Raw genomic sequence first — 13,757 nt, 5'->3', positions numbered from 1 at the left:
AAGTATAAGAGTAAGCATCGTACCCCTCATGTAGCTGTTCATTTGCCGTCTCCTCAGCAACCAGAATCTCATACTCCTCTGAAGCATATTTATCCCAATCAGATGGCTCTGGACCTTCACTATCAACGTCCTGGAACGACACGTGCACAGCAAATATCCACATTTTAGAGGAAAGAGACAATATCATTCAATTTTACAAAATAAATGAAGAGACAAAAATAAAAGCTTTGAAACCATAAGAAAACATGAAACGTGTGGGAGGGTATATAAAGCAAATTAGCCCATTGTGTAACTTGTTTTTTAATTCCAAGTAATATCTTAGATATAAAAAATATAATATGTGAAGTTTACTGTAGAATTGTGTTGCTTGAGGGCACAACATGTAACGTTATATTACAATCATCTTCCCCATATTTCTCATAAATTAACCAAGGAAGGAAAAAAAATGTTTTTAATTGGGTGCTTTGTGTTTTTTCTCTTTTCCCCTCTAAATTGACACCTCCTGCAATGTGCCTGATCAATATAGAGATGTAAATTCCCACCTTTTGCACAGCAAATGGGTCCCTTTGTTCGTGGTCCAGGTATTTCTCCAGGTTGAAGAAGGTGTCAAAGAATATGTGGGCCATCCGGCAGCGCTTCAAGTCACCGAGGGTTATCTTACCTGGAGAAATCAACACACGCATGTGTAAGCTATCGCCTAACCCCCTTAGCTAGACGCGCGCCGTGGTCGGATAGCAAGGCAAAAAGGACAGTAGCAAGGTGGGGCTTTTTTGATCACAATAAATATAAGATAACACAGAAAAACACCCTGGACGTGCTTGTGCTGGCACTGACCTAAACTCTCAGGTTTGACCAGGTCGAGCATCTGACACAGCAGATCCTGGAAGGGCAGCGGTTCGATGCCCATCCTTTCCATCCTCTCACACTGCTCCTCATAGAAATACTCCAACTCAAACATGGACAGGACGCCATCGCCATCCACGTCCATGCAGCGGAACCAGTACTCTATACTGGAGAGGGATACAAGAAGTGCATTCAGAGATACTGACCGAAATGGTTAAATTGCAAACCGAGTGACATCGGCCCGACGGGCAGCATATTCATCAAACACACACACAATGCTCAAACAGATGCTCAATCCCATTCTGCATCACCTGGTGGGATTTTTCTTGTCCTCTTCAGACATGAGGAACCAGACGAACTCAGCGTAGCTCATCCTGCCTTCCCTCTGCACGGCGTTACCCCTGGAAACACGAGAAATGGAGAATCTCACATTCAGCGGCACCGTCCTGGTGAAGTGATCACCTCCCTTTTTTCATCTGTGTGTTTCCACTTACCGAGTAACGGCCCCTGAAAACAATCTTTCAATGATTCTGTTTGAGGAGGCTGTCAGAGGAGAGAATGAGAAAAATAAGCAAATACGGTTTTTGTTTAAAGACACAGAAACAAATGGGTCCTGTTGTAAACTATTGTGCTCTCGAGTAAGTACAGAGTAAGTGAATTAAAATTTGGTTAAGTGGTCATATAATTCTGTTAACAACGTAATGCATTTCACATGAGACAGCATGGAAGTGTTGAGCCCAGGACAAACAGCTGTTGTGTTCTGCACTAGCTAGCGGGGGTCTAACAAATGGAAAATAAACAAATGAATGTGCCAAAATCCAAAAGACATCTGTTTCTGATTCTTTACTGGCATACAATCCGTATTAAATGCAATAGGGCCAACACATTTATTTATTTATCCAAATAGAACGATATCATAATACATCTATTGTTTTATTGCTTTAAGCCCTGGATTCTTTCTCGATAAGCTCAGGTACGGATGTATTCCAGAAAGTTGTTCCTACCGTGGTCATTGTATCTTCCCAAGTCTTTCGGGTCAATATAGAGGTCATGGTCAGTATCAAGCTCCCAGAACTTGCAGTAGATGACGTAGAAGTGTTCGTAAGAGAAGTAGTCAGTGATCTGGTTGATGTCGTCCTCCTCCTCCAGCAGCGCCAGGGTCTGTAAGAAGTTGCTCCGCCGCAGCTCCATCGTGGTCATGCGACCCGTCCACGAGCGGTTTACCACATAGAATATCCGCTGGATGACCTGGGACGAGAGAGAGTGGCAGAATGGTGCTGATTAACACAGTGACGAAAATGACATTTAAATCTGAAACTCTTCCGCTACATCAGCAAGACCGAACCAATACTGTTACAGCGAGAGCGTGTAAGGATTATCATTGACAGTGAATAAGTTTTAGAGGTACGGCCCGGTATAGATGTAGTCTTTACAGTATCGCTTGTACAGCAACGCAATAGAGAATTATGAGGATTATTTCCCTCTTTTGGCAACTAGTTGAGCAACAATAAAAACACAACGAAACAGAACAAAGCACAAGTCAAATAAAATAAGTTAAATTATGAGCACAAATGTATTGAGATAATATTATATTATATATAGGTTGAGAGATGGAAGCGGCTATGGCGTGTTTTATGTCTGTTTGCATATAGATGTTTAAAAAGGGATTCAGGACAAAAGGTCGCCGCTCTGTGGAGCTGCAAGGCTGCTTGGCCTCGGCCTGTCTGTGGAAATAGCATAAAACTCACATGGGATTTTCCCCCGGCCTTGTCATCCAGATTTATTGAACGTATTCGTCATCTTTCCACGAGGGAGACCAGACACCAATTCGTCTACAACTGATATTTTCATCCACATTCATATTGAGGGTGTTTATCGTACAATGGAAACAAGGGGGTCACTGAAACACAACACGAAGGCTTCGTAAAGACTGGATCAGCACGCCTTTCCTGGTACGTGGACCTCCCAGGGCTGCACATGCCTCATACAGTAGCAGGTCATCTGACCTTAACCGAAGGAAGTGTCTTAATAAGAGCATGTGGAGGGTCAGGGCCTCTGCTGAGGAAGAGGGGGGGGGGGGGTCATCAGCGTTTCTGTGATGTCCCCTGACGGACTTCTCTGCACTTCTACTCAGCAAACCCTCGACTTCTAAAGCACGTGTTGCAGCTGTCGACCGACACGCACACGCACACACACACACACACACACACACACACACGCACATACAGTTTGCAGCTCAAGTATCGAGGCGTTCAGTGGAGCTGTTTCACTGTGTAGGAGGAGTGGATTCTGAGAGGTCACTGACCTGTTGTGAAAATAAACAATGTGTGTACATATAATAAAGAAATTTTGGACAGTTAATCTTTGATAATACATCATATTTTATAAATAATAAAAGAATGATTAAGTGTTTGTAAAATACTTCTAATATTTGTGAGTAGTATTATCTCCTTCAAATATGTACAATTTAAAGTACCACCACCGTCACAGTCTCACAATTTTAAGGCACACTAGTATTCCTTGTGTTAAATTAATAAGATATTGTAAGTAAATCAATAATAGTGATATATATATATAAATAAATAGTTGTTACATACATTTTCCATTGGAGGTTTAATCATTTTGTCGTAATGGTTTGACTAGTACTTCAGTATGTTTACCTTTGACCTTCACCACAGCACATGTGAGTTCTACTAGTCTGACAATTAGCCTAGGTTTCTGATTTAGTCTCATAAGATACTGTAAATATGTGTGTATATATATATATATATATATATATATATATATATATATAATAGTGATAGTGTATATATATATATATATATATATATATATATATATGTGTCCTTGGATAACAGATAAGAGGCTGTAGCTGCATTATTAAATAGCAGAATACTCATATTGCCACACTGTAATACACTGACACATTATCACATTAAAGGAGCAATGGATATCATTTTTTAAGCCATTTACCGTTGTTATGTAGCGTGAATGGAATTCAGGTGCATCCTTCAGAAATGTGAGACCAGGATGCGTATCCACTATGTCCTAATCATTCAAACCCAAACAGAAAGAAACAGAGGTGTGCGGTTAATACAGCGGACAGCACATAGACTGTGTCACAGGTCGATGGAAGTTAACGTGACGTCTACCTGCATCAGAGGGATCAAGTCCTCCTGCTCCAGGTAGTTACAGCTGGGTTTGGCCAGCAGGGAGATGAACCTCGACGCATCGTCGTGGCAACCGTGCAACAACCTACGGGAGACGAGGCGCTTAGTTCAAGCTGCTGAGTGACAATGCCACATCTCTGAGACTTTCTTCGATGAACACGAGGCCTGTCTTACTTCCTCCAGGTCGCAATGAAGGAGTGAACAGACACAAAGCCTGTTCTCTCACCACCTGCCGAGGAGAACATGGGAGCCTTCCAGTAAAGTGGACAGCCGCATGCCTGCACACAGAGAAAGGTAACAACACCATTAACTTACCCTGATAGTCACTTGGGTTAAATTAGTAATGGTTGGGTCATTTTCGCTTCTCATAGGCACACAATCGTGTGTGGCGTAGCACAGGTGTGCATTTAATAAAAAAAATATGGAGAATACAAATCTAAATAAAAACCTTGAGCAAACTGTATTTCAGAAATTTCAATTTGGGGAATTAAATCTCTTTCAGAGAAAAGAAATAAAGTGTGTTTCTACCATTATAAAGGTGGTAATGTCTGTTGTTAAACTACTGACCTTTGCAATCTTGCCCATTTCATATATGTCGGCCTTCTCCTCCTCAAACTCCGTGAAGGCCGCCTCGATGGCAGCAATGGCTGCGTCGTGGTTGGTGGCCGGGCCCGTGGCGGGGAGCCCGCGGGGGTAGTAGAACCTGGGAATGTTGATGGCGGGGGGAGGAGGGGTGACTACCACCGGAGCCGCGGGAGGGCTAGGTGAGCGCGGCGTTGGGGTGGAGGTGGGCGTGGGCAGAGTCGGGGCCGGTGGAGGTGTACCAGGTGTCCTCTCCGGTTTGGACTGGACCTGAAAGGAGAGAAGGGCAACAGTGAGTGGGAATAGGAGAGAAGGGCAACAGTGAGTGGGAATAGGAGAGAAGGGCAACAGTGAGTGGGAATAGGAGAGAAGGGCAACAGTGAGTGGGAATAGGAGAGAAGGGCAACAGTGAGTGGGAATAGGAGAGAAGGGCAACAGTCACTCACATGGACGGGATGCTAACAACTAAAACACCACAGTCTAGGTATGCTCGCAAATCAGAGCTATCATACCATGAACTATGAATATAAATTGACAGCACTCTTACTGACATATTGCTGCCTGGTTTCTACCTGAACAAAATGTATAGATTGTATAGATAACTAAATTCTAAATAGTTTTTATAGGAAGTAAGAAATTGAGTACTTCTTCTAGAAAAAATACACCAAGGACCACAAAGGCTCAATGTAATGTAATAGTGGGGTTCTCAGAAAATAATAGTGAACATGACAGACTTGTTTCATAGTCAGAAATTATGCAGTAATGATACACAAGGAGGTAGGAGGCACAACAGTTTAGTTTAGACTATTTAGGGCTTAACTTATTGTATCAACATAAAATCACTCAACGGGCAACAGTTTGACCATACTGTATATAACATGTATCCACATATGTATTATGTGAGTCACAGGACAACATTGTACACTGCTGAGTAGGTGAGATGTTACTTGAAAAGCAACAGCCTACAATAACTGAAATAGAGAAGACACACAGCGGGGAATTGAACTGGCCCACTGCAGGACTACGCCGCGTGTCGGAGCAGGAGCTCCCTGCCGCCTGGTGTGTGTCTTCTTCAGGGCCTTCTTACTGTGCGGGCACCGAACAGGACAGCTGGAGCGCCCGCACCCCCCGGCACACCTCCCACCCTCCTTCACAAAGGTCTTTCTATCACTTTATTCCGGCACCTCCTGCCCTATTAATACCCTGCCGGTATCTGCCTCAGAATAGATTGTCGCATGTGCGCATGAGAGCAACGAGATGAAACTACTGTATGCTTAACCATCTGGGATGATATGTGTACGTTTAAGAGAGAAACAAAGAAAGAAAGACATGTATGTGATTTATATATTTAGGATTAGTGTATTTAGTATATTAAGTTTGTCATGAGTTGGCATTTTGCCTCCGCGTCCAAACTCCCGTCCGGTCAATCACCGCTTATTACACCGACTGACCTGTTGCTGCTGGAATGACTTGAGTCTCTTCTTGAAGCGGGACGGGAGGACAAAGTCACACCCCCTGGCCAGAAAGGCCAGTTCCCCCCTCAGGTCGGGGTCCAGGCGCAACGACGTCTCCTTGATCATCATGGTGGGGGCCGAGACGCGTAACCCCCCACCAGACACGGCCACCGGTGCAGCCGCTGACGCGAGGCCTCTGCCAACGGACTCGTCCGGCAACTAAACAACCGCTGAGAGGAAGCCGAGTGGCCTGTGGACAGTTCAGATATCCACTAACCACAAAACGGGCCAAACGGGCCCCACGCCTCCGGAGAGCATCTGTGGGTTTTCCGGCAAAATGGCCTTTTTACCACCAGTCGCACTCACAGAATTTCTCCACCCGCATGTACAGGCTCCCAAAGCCGTGTGGTGTGAAACAGTAATCCAGCAGTGTGTCTGTGCAAAGAGGTGTTCCCTAAGACGCCCGTGCTACTGTGCAGGCCGGGAGGCAGAACCACGGCACTCAGCTGTTTTATGACCAATCCGAGCCCCAAACAGCAGCTTCTCTGTGGGCTGGAAAGCCCTCTGATGTGCCCCCCCCCCCCGTATGTATTTGGTGTGGTCTCACTGGTGCCTCCCGCTCCAAGCTGGGCTCTGACGGACTGCACTTAGAAACATGAGCCCCAACGGGGTCTGGCGACACATACACACACACACACATGCGGGCGTGCACGCACGCACACGACACACCGGCTGTCCTCAGCAGGGGGGGTGGGGGTGGTGGAGCCTTGTTGCGTATTTATGTGTGGTGTTTTGCAGGACCGAAACCCTTCTAAGTCCCTGCCTTCGACTAAGGTGGGTAAAGACAACTCAAGAGTGAGTCTGATTGAAGGGATTTTCACTTAAATTGAGATGGAGGGATCCATCCATTATATTTACCACTTATACATTATCTGTTGACATTGGATTATTCACCTGGGCTTACCTAGAAAATTCAATTCAAAACGATCATTGTTACTGATTGTTTCTATACAATGGATGACGCAATCAGTCGGAAAAAAGTCAGAAAACAATTATCATCACAACCTGCAATTTGACTGCAACAAATGATTACTTTCCATAATGATTTATTGAAAAGTTTTGTTCAATTATTATTTCTAATAAAATCGCATTAATAGGTGTAAAATGAAAATAGTAGTCAAATTGCATATATGAAGGAAGCTCTCTGGTATACCTTTGGTGAATTTAGCATATGTGCTAATAGATAACTAATAGCGATTATTTATAGCGTTGTGGATGCAGTGGCAACAACGGCTATGCTAGATCCGACCAGTACCACTTCAGAGAGCGACACCAATCTGAAGCCTGACCGCGAGAGACGGGATCCCTCAGTAAAAGAGAGTGAACTATTTTTAACTTTAAAATGTCTGACATTTAACAGTTTAGTTCACACGTACTGTATCACGCAGAGTATTGATGCCACTTTCTCTGAATCTTCTGGTGCAGCAAGTGCCCTGTTCTGCTATACATGCCCACAGTAAATTAGAAGGACTTATTTGAGTTCAAAATATTGACTGATGTTGGATGAAAACATTTCAGGAGAACACAAGAGTAACACGTTTATCCCCCTTATCTGGTACGTGTGTATCCGTCTACATCTTCAATATTTTTTTTTATTTGGTTCTTCTATCTTTCGACGCCGTTTAATAACCCGGAGTCGCTGTTCTCAGGGACGTATGTTTCGGTTCCATCACTCTGTAAACAGCTAATGCCCTCTGCATCACTGCCAACATGGTCTGTTAATAACAGATGAGCAACGACTCCCACGCAGGAAGAATGTGTCCTGCCTCTCCAGAAAAATAAGTGAGTCACCCTGGGTTTTTTAGGTGACTCCTCTCCGCTCCCGGTGCTCTGAGCCCTGCTAAATTCTTTGGCACAACTGGACTCTTTACTGAATCCAAGGTCGCATACCGATCCCACACACTCACACACACATATTGTCTTTTTTTCTGGCCACTTCTCACCTCTGTGCAGCAGGGGGAAACGTTATACTATCGCTATCTCGGGTGTGTCATCACAAGAGCCCCGATCCGACAAGCGCCATCTCACCAGCCATTTGTGTCACGCTGAATGTGAACCCCTCTCCCTCCCTCACTTTCTCTCTTTCTCTCTCTCCCTTCCTCGTCCGAGTCTGAAAAGTTAGTTCCAAACGCTTTCTCTGCACCGTCACATCAACTGTAGCGATGTGATATCATAAATCGTTGTGTAAAGAGATTCAGTGTCCATATGTGTGTGTGTGTGTGTGTGTAAAGACAGACAGGACAGATGCCACGGAGCAGCTGTGTGCTCTTTTCCTCTCCGACTGACAGTCGGTGAACCCTGTCCTCTCCGCTCGGTCCTAAATCTACCCAGAGTGCTCAACGGCAACATAAAGAAAACGGTTCCATTCATCAAGAAGTGAGCAGTGTGAGAACGGCGTGGGAACCAACTCCTTTGAAGAGTCCTAGATGCTTCACTGCAGTCCGCTCGATTGATATTAAAGGGACAAACTGTTCCAAATGGGAGGGACACGAGAAGCTCCGCACTGATGCGAGGGAATATTATACCTGCTGAAAGGCAGAAAAAAACACATTAAGAGACGAGCTGGTGAACACAGAAGAGGGTTTAGTAGCTTGGTGGAGACCAAAAACAACTAAGAGGAGAGTGAACGTTGCATTCATCCGTTGGCTAATGTCTGGTTACATTCGCCTTATCAACTTCATACTGTAATACATCAATGTGGTGATGACGTCCAGCTCCAATATAAGCACATGGGCCTGCAGGAATCCTCACAGAGCTAACAGGGTTTACCTGAAGGGGGCTGTTGGGCTTAGACTGTTGGACATGCTATGCCAACAATGCAAGGATTCATTCTGTGCTCAGGTACATTACTCAAGTCTATCTTTGCATCAATGAAACTATAAGCTACGTAAGAGGATAATTAGTTACTTACTGTATGTTCCCTACTGCTTACACAAAATACGTATTAAAAGGGACAATTCCACATTGCAGGCAAAATAGTTCCATTATATTGGAATACGTGAAGAATCTCTCCAGACCATATATACACAAAAAGATCTAGATTGCTTGATAGCTTTACAGGTCAGAAGAAACGTGTATTTTTTGAAAATGGGTTGAACTGATTGTGTAATCTGAGACTATTAGTGTCTATGTTTTTGATACGTTGAGAGACAAATGCTGGATGAATACATTAATGTATTCATTTTATTTATATTGAAAAGATACTGAAAGCATTTAGGATTTAATGGACACAGATGTTTTTGAAGCACACATTTGATCAACAATGTTCTTTTATTTTAACTGGCGGGTTGAGCAAACTGAGAGGGCACAAAGGACAAATGGAAGCAACAGTTGTACGTGTGTGTGTGTGTGTGTGTGTGTGTGTGTGCTGTGTGTAAAGTCAGTAAAGCTCTTCCCTCCAACTGCAACGCAGATCCAACCCCCACTAGGACAAGAACAGGTGAGGCCCACTTCACAACACTGATCAAATAAACGCAAGAGCGGAACGAGCCGAGGGACCAAAGCGGAGGACCAGTTGTGCAACAACCACAACTGTCGCTGCACACGTCGTCTTAATGGGTTTAATTAGGACACAATTAAACATGTGTAGAATTTGTCAGGCATATTATTTGTGTGTGTGTGTGGGGGGGGGGGGGGGGGGGATGCGTGCAAGTGTGCCTTGATGGATTTAGTTAACAGGAATCCTCCAGCTTCTTCCAGTCTTTCAGAGAAGTTAAATAGTGTGAACATAACAACTTCCTAAACACACACACACACACACACACACACGCACACACACACCTGCTTGTTGAAAATGGCTGTCTGCTGTGTGTAAAATGATCTGTGTAAATATAGCCACCACGTTTCACATTTATTTTTGCTTCAGGCACTGGGCAGACTTCACATATGCAACACACACTTAAATTTAAAGTTATACAGTAAATATACTTAAATATGTACTCCGATTAATAGTTGCTAGATATTGAAATGAAATGATTATTCTTTCACTGTATTCATCACTGCATCGGCCTGTGCATGTTCTTATACCTGCACTTCATGAATATAAATATATCTTAATGGGATTTTTAATAGTGATATAAGATGTTTGAAGTGAAACCAACGGGCCACTGGGACAAATTAAGTTTAAACTTGTGCATGATATCAGTGAAAGAGACAACTACGCCGCCCCTCACTGTGATTATACACACACTGCCAAATGCCATCTCCATGGCGATAACCCCGTCCCTGGAATGAGTGTTGGGTGAAATACTCCCAGGGTTACCGTGCCAAGAGCAGGAAAGTTCACATCACAGCTCTATTCTTTATACCCGGTCACACTTCCTCCCAAGGAGAAGGCACACACACACACACACGCGCACACACACACACACACACACACACACACACATTAAGCTGCCTTGGGAACCTCGTCTCTAAAGTACAATGAACCAAGTTCAAGTGCTGCCTTGATAGATGGAGTGAATCAGTGATGGTCTCGGTCTGCCTCACATCCCAATCGCTGGAGGAAGACAGTTAATGACTGTAAAAGCTGCTGCGGCTGTCTGAGCAGAGGAAGAGGCTGTTTTGTAATAAACAATTTCACAAGCTCAAGTTCCACAGCACCCAGCAGCTCAGAATTGAAAATACTAAAAATATCCTCTTGAAATACATTATTTATTTCAGCCTGCAAAGATACTCCAACCACTTGTTGGATTGAGTTAAACATTCTGTTCCAACAGATTTGGTGAAGGATTTCAACTCAACGAATTGTTTACTTTGCGCCATTTGCATCATTCGCGCCGCCCGTTGAAAATTTGCGCCGTTCGCAACCATTCACGTCTGTCCATTGGCTTTGCATGGAATCTACTCGCGCAAAAAGTTTGCTTCGCTTTTGGTGTGAACGTAGCATCAGAAGAATAATGTGTATCTGTTTTACTTTCGGGCCCGGAGTACGACAAAGCTACAGCCACTAGCATAACAGCTGGAACGGGGTGAAACAGGTAGCCAGTCCAACAATTCAAAAAATCTGTTATTCAACCTGCTATTTAACAAATTATATCAATGGTTTCAAGCCTATAAAACCAGCTGTGTAAAAACAATAGTTAACATCCTGCATCCTGCATCCAATCAGGAAGTAGTCTGGCACATATCCTCTGGTAAAAGTGACATTTGTCATTTACAGAATTTGTTTTTTATGCGGATTGAACAAAATAGTTTTTAGTGAGCTTTTACCCATTTAAATACCAGTAAGTAGAACACAATAGTAGCGCAAACCTCATTTCCATTTTACTTTCTAAAAAAATAATTATACCTAATTAACGCAATACCTGCTTGTTATAAAGACACAGTACCAGTGAACTGTTTGGACACACTTTCTCATTGAATTGAATTAGAAAATGTGTCCAAACCTTTGACGTATAAAGCTTTAACAGAAATGTTAAGCAAGCACAGCTGCCTCAATAATCTCCAGAGGAAATGTTATGAAAACATAGAAAACCTATCACACTGCCAATTTGTGGGTGGGTTGCCCAGCTACATCACACGATCATTCCCCAGTTAATCATATCCCTCTGCAGGAACAACACACTGTCAACATGTAATAAAATAAAAACAGCAAACTCTGGGCAGGTTTTGCTATCAGGGCAGGTGTTGCATTACCTTTGCATGGCTATGACAACAGTACTTCTCAAAGGTAACGGCAGAGCCGATTAGATCCTGTTTCCTCCCTTTTCCAGACAGAGAAGAGTAAAGATGGAATGTTACCGTAGGAGAGAGAGAGAGAGAGAGAGAGAGATGTGTCAGCAGATAAAAGGGGCCACGGCACAAGCCATGCAGCGGCCCCGCGATATTAATAACAAATCTAATAGGGACACGATCAGATAGCACTGAAGAATGTGCAAGCATTAAGGAATGCTAATAGGCAGCATGGATTAGCAGTGATTCCACCCTTCGGACCATGCACCCAACTAACTACCTTAACATCCCTTTGCTGTTCACCAAGAGCACAGTATAACTTAATAACATGCGTACAATGGTTTCCAGAAATACCTCTCTTTGACTTAGAAAGGTTCCGTGTCTTGCACCACCCTTTCCTCCCAACGGTCACTTTGTGATAGTGTCCCAATCACGGCAAATTGTGCAATGGTTTCAACCCAGGACAGTTTTCTCGTCCCTCTACTTAACTGAAGTTAAAATCATTACAAATACAAATGAAGTAACATGTGAAAGTCAAACAGATTCTGATTTAGACCCTGACGCACCGCTGTCATACCACAGATTCTCCTGTAAGTGGAGCTACAGAGCCTCTTCAAGTCCTACAGACACAGTGCCGCATGCCACAGATGTGCACCACTAGAGGGTAGCAGCTCTCTGCTCGTTGCCATGTCCAATATGTCCCCACACTCACAGGTGAGCCCGGATCTGGTTCTGCTGCCTCGTCCTCAGCTCCTTGATCTCATTCTCAAGGCCAACGTTCCTGAAATCGCCCTGGCTGACGGAGTGAGAGGTTCCACTTCCAACAATGAAACCCATTGAGCTAATAGAAGGAGCCACAGTCTCAGACATCATTCTTACACAAACAACTTTAACACGTCATTAGTGACACGCCGCCACGAGGGGCAATAACTCGGTTGTACTTGTTCCAGACAACTTCTGTTTCATTCAAATTCAGGACACGGGGGCTAAACAAATCCCGACGTGCTTAACCAGATCAACTGTTGAGAGTCATTTTGTGGAGAAAAACGGCTGGCCCAGTTTGGGTGGAGCCGGGTGAAGGGTGAGGTCTAAGGGAGAGTTTAATTAGCGAGATGTGTGTGTCGGGGCAGCTCACACACAAGCTTCTACAAAGTCATAACGTTATGGAACTTATGGTATTGTTTCACATGGAAACAAGCGCACACGGCCACACCCGCATCTACGGCGTCAGTATTCTGAAATAAACTGAAAACATATCCAGTCTCCATTTGATCCCCCACGGAGACACGATTCTGTGGGGGAGCCTCCTCAACAGCCAATCAGATTACACAACTGATAGTGTGGGGAAGGGGAGTCCCGTCAGCTCGCCTAACATGTTATTGTTGGTTCCATGGTGACGGGGAGGGAGGCCCAAAGACTCAGGCAGCAATGCCTCCCACTGAGCTATAAACATTTCAGATACAAAACTTACTTGCACATGTGTGTGTGTGTGTGTGTGCGCGCGCAGACAAGCAGCTGTGCAAGTGTCCACTCTCCAGCAAAGCCTGATGCACTGGGAACAGCAGTTGGAAGCCATCCGAGTCTGTGGGAGTGATGATTCATGTCACTTGCTTAAAAGTGCTGTGTGTGTGTGTGTGTGTGTGTGTGTGTGTGAGAATCAAAGGGCTGCGTTGTGAATGTCTCATTGTCCAGGCTAACCTTGGATAGTATGATCTGTATTGGAAAAGTCATTTCACACATAGCAACATACGTCCTTGTCTTGCAGTGCATTGTGTGTGTGTGTGTGTGTGCGTGCGTGTGAGAGTGTGCATGTGTGAGAGTGTGCATGTACTGTATGCATTCATCTGTATTATTCTGCAGCTAAGCTGGAACAAGCACCTTTCCCCCTTGGCCGAGGTTCCCACTGTGACCTTATTTCCTGTGGAAGCAGCCGAGGAATGATGTCATCCTCTGCCGACCCAAAGTCAAAGTCAAC

General features: G+C 44.2%; 1 protein-coding gene across 2 annotated transcripts in view; it reads right to left on the bottom strand.

Annotated features, from left to right (window-relative positions):
- The window catches only part of ppp2r3a (protein phosphatase 2, regulatory subunit B'', alpha), a 46,342-nt gene that overhangs the window by 2,788 nt on the left and 29,797 nt on the right, over nucleotides 1-13,757 (bottom strand). For both annotated transcript variants that reach the window (XM_078089635.1, XM_078089636.1), the window contains exons 3-12: nucleotides 4,581-4,865; nucleotides 4,188-4,291; nucleotides 3,996-4,098; nucleotides 3,817-3,891; nucleotides 1,848-2,091; nucleotides 1,338-1,386; nucleotides 1,155-1,244; nucleotides 835-1,010; nucleotides 543-661; nucleotides 24-130 (exon numbers count right to left, since the gene is read on the bottom strand). In XM_078089635.1, coding sequence (XP_077945761.1) covers nucleotides 24-130; nucleotides 543-661; nucleotides 835-1,010; nucleotides 1,155-1,244; nucleotides 1,338-1,386; nucleotides 1,848-2,091; nucleotides 3,817-3,891; nucleotides 3,996-4,098; nucleotides 4,188-4,291; nucleotides 4,581-4,865 — 1,352 coding nt within the window. The remainder of the gene's footprint in view (nucleotides 1-23; nucleotides 131-542; nucleotides 662-834; nucleotides 1,011-1,154; nucleotides 1,245-1,337; nucleotides 1,387-1,847; nucleotides 2,092-3,816; nucleotides 3,892-3,995; nucleotides 4,099-4,187; nucleotides 4,292-4,580; nucleotides 4,866-13,757) is intronic.

The sequence above is a fragment of the Gasterosteus aculeatus genome, chromosome 15 (genome assembly GCF_964276395.1).
Source record: "Gasterosteus aculeatus chromosome 15, fGasAcu3.hap1.1, whole genome shotgun sequence".
Classification (NCBI taxonomy): domain Eukaryota; kingdom Metazoa; phylum Chordata; class Actinopteri; order Perciformes; family Gasterosteidae; genus Gasterosteus; species Gasterosteus aculeatus.
The sequence above is the reverse complement of the archived record's forward strand: the minus strand, read 5'-3'. Positions and strand labels throughout refer to the sequence as shown.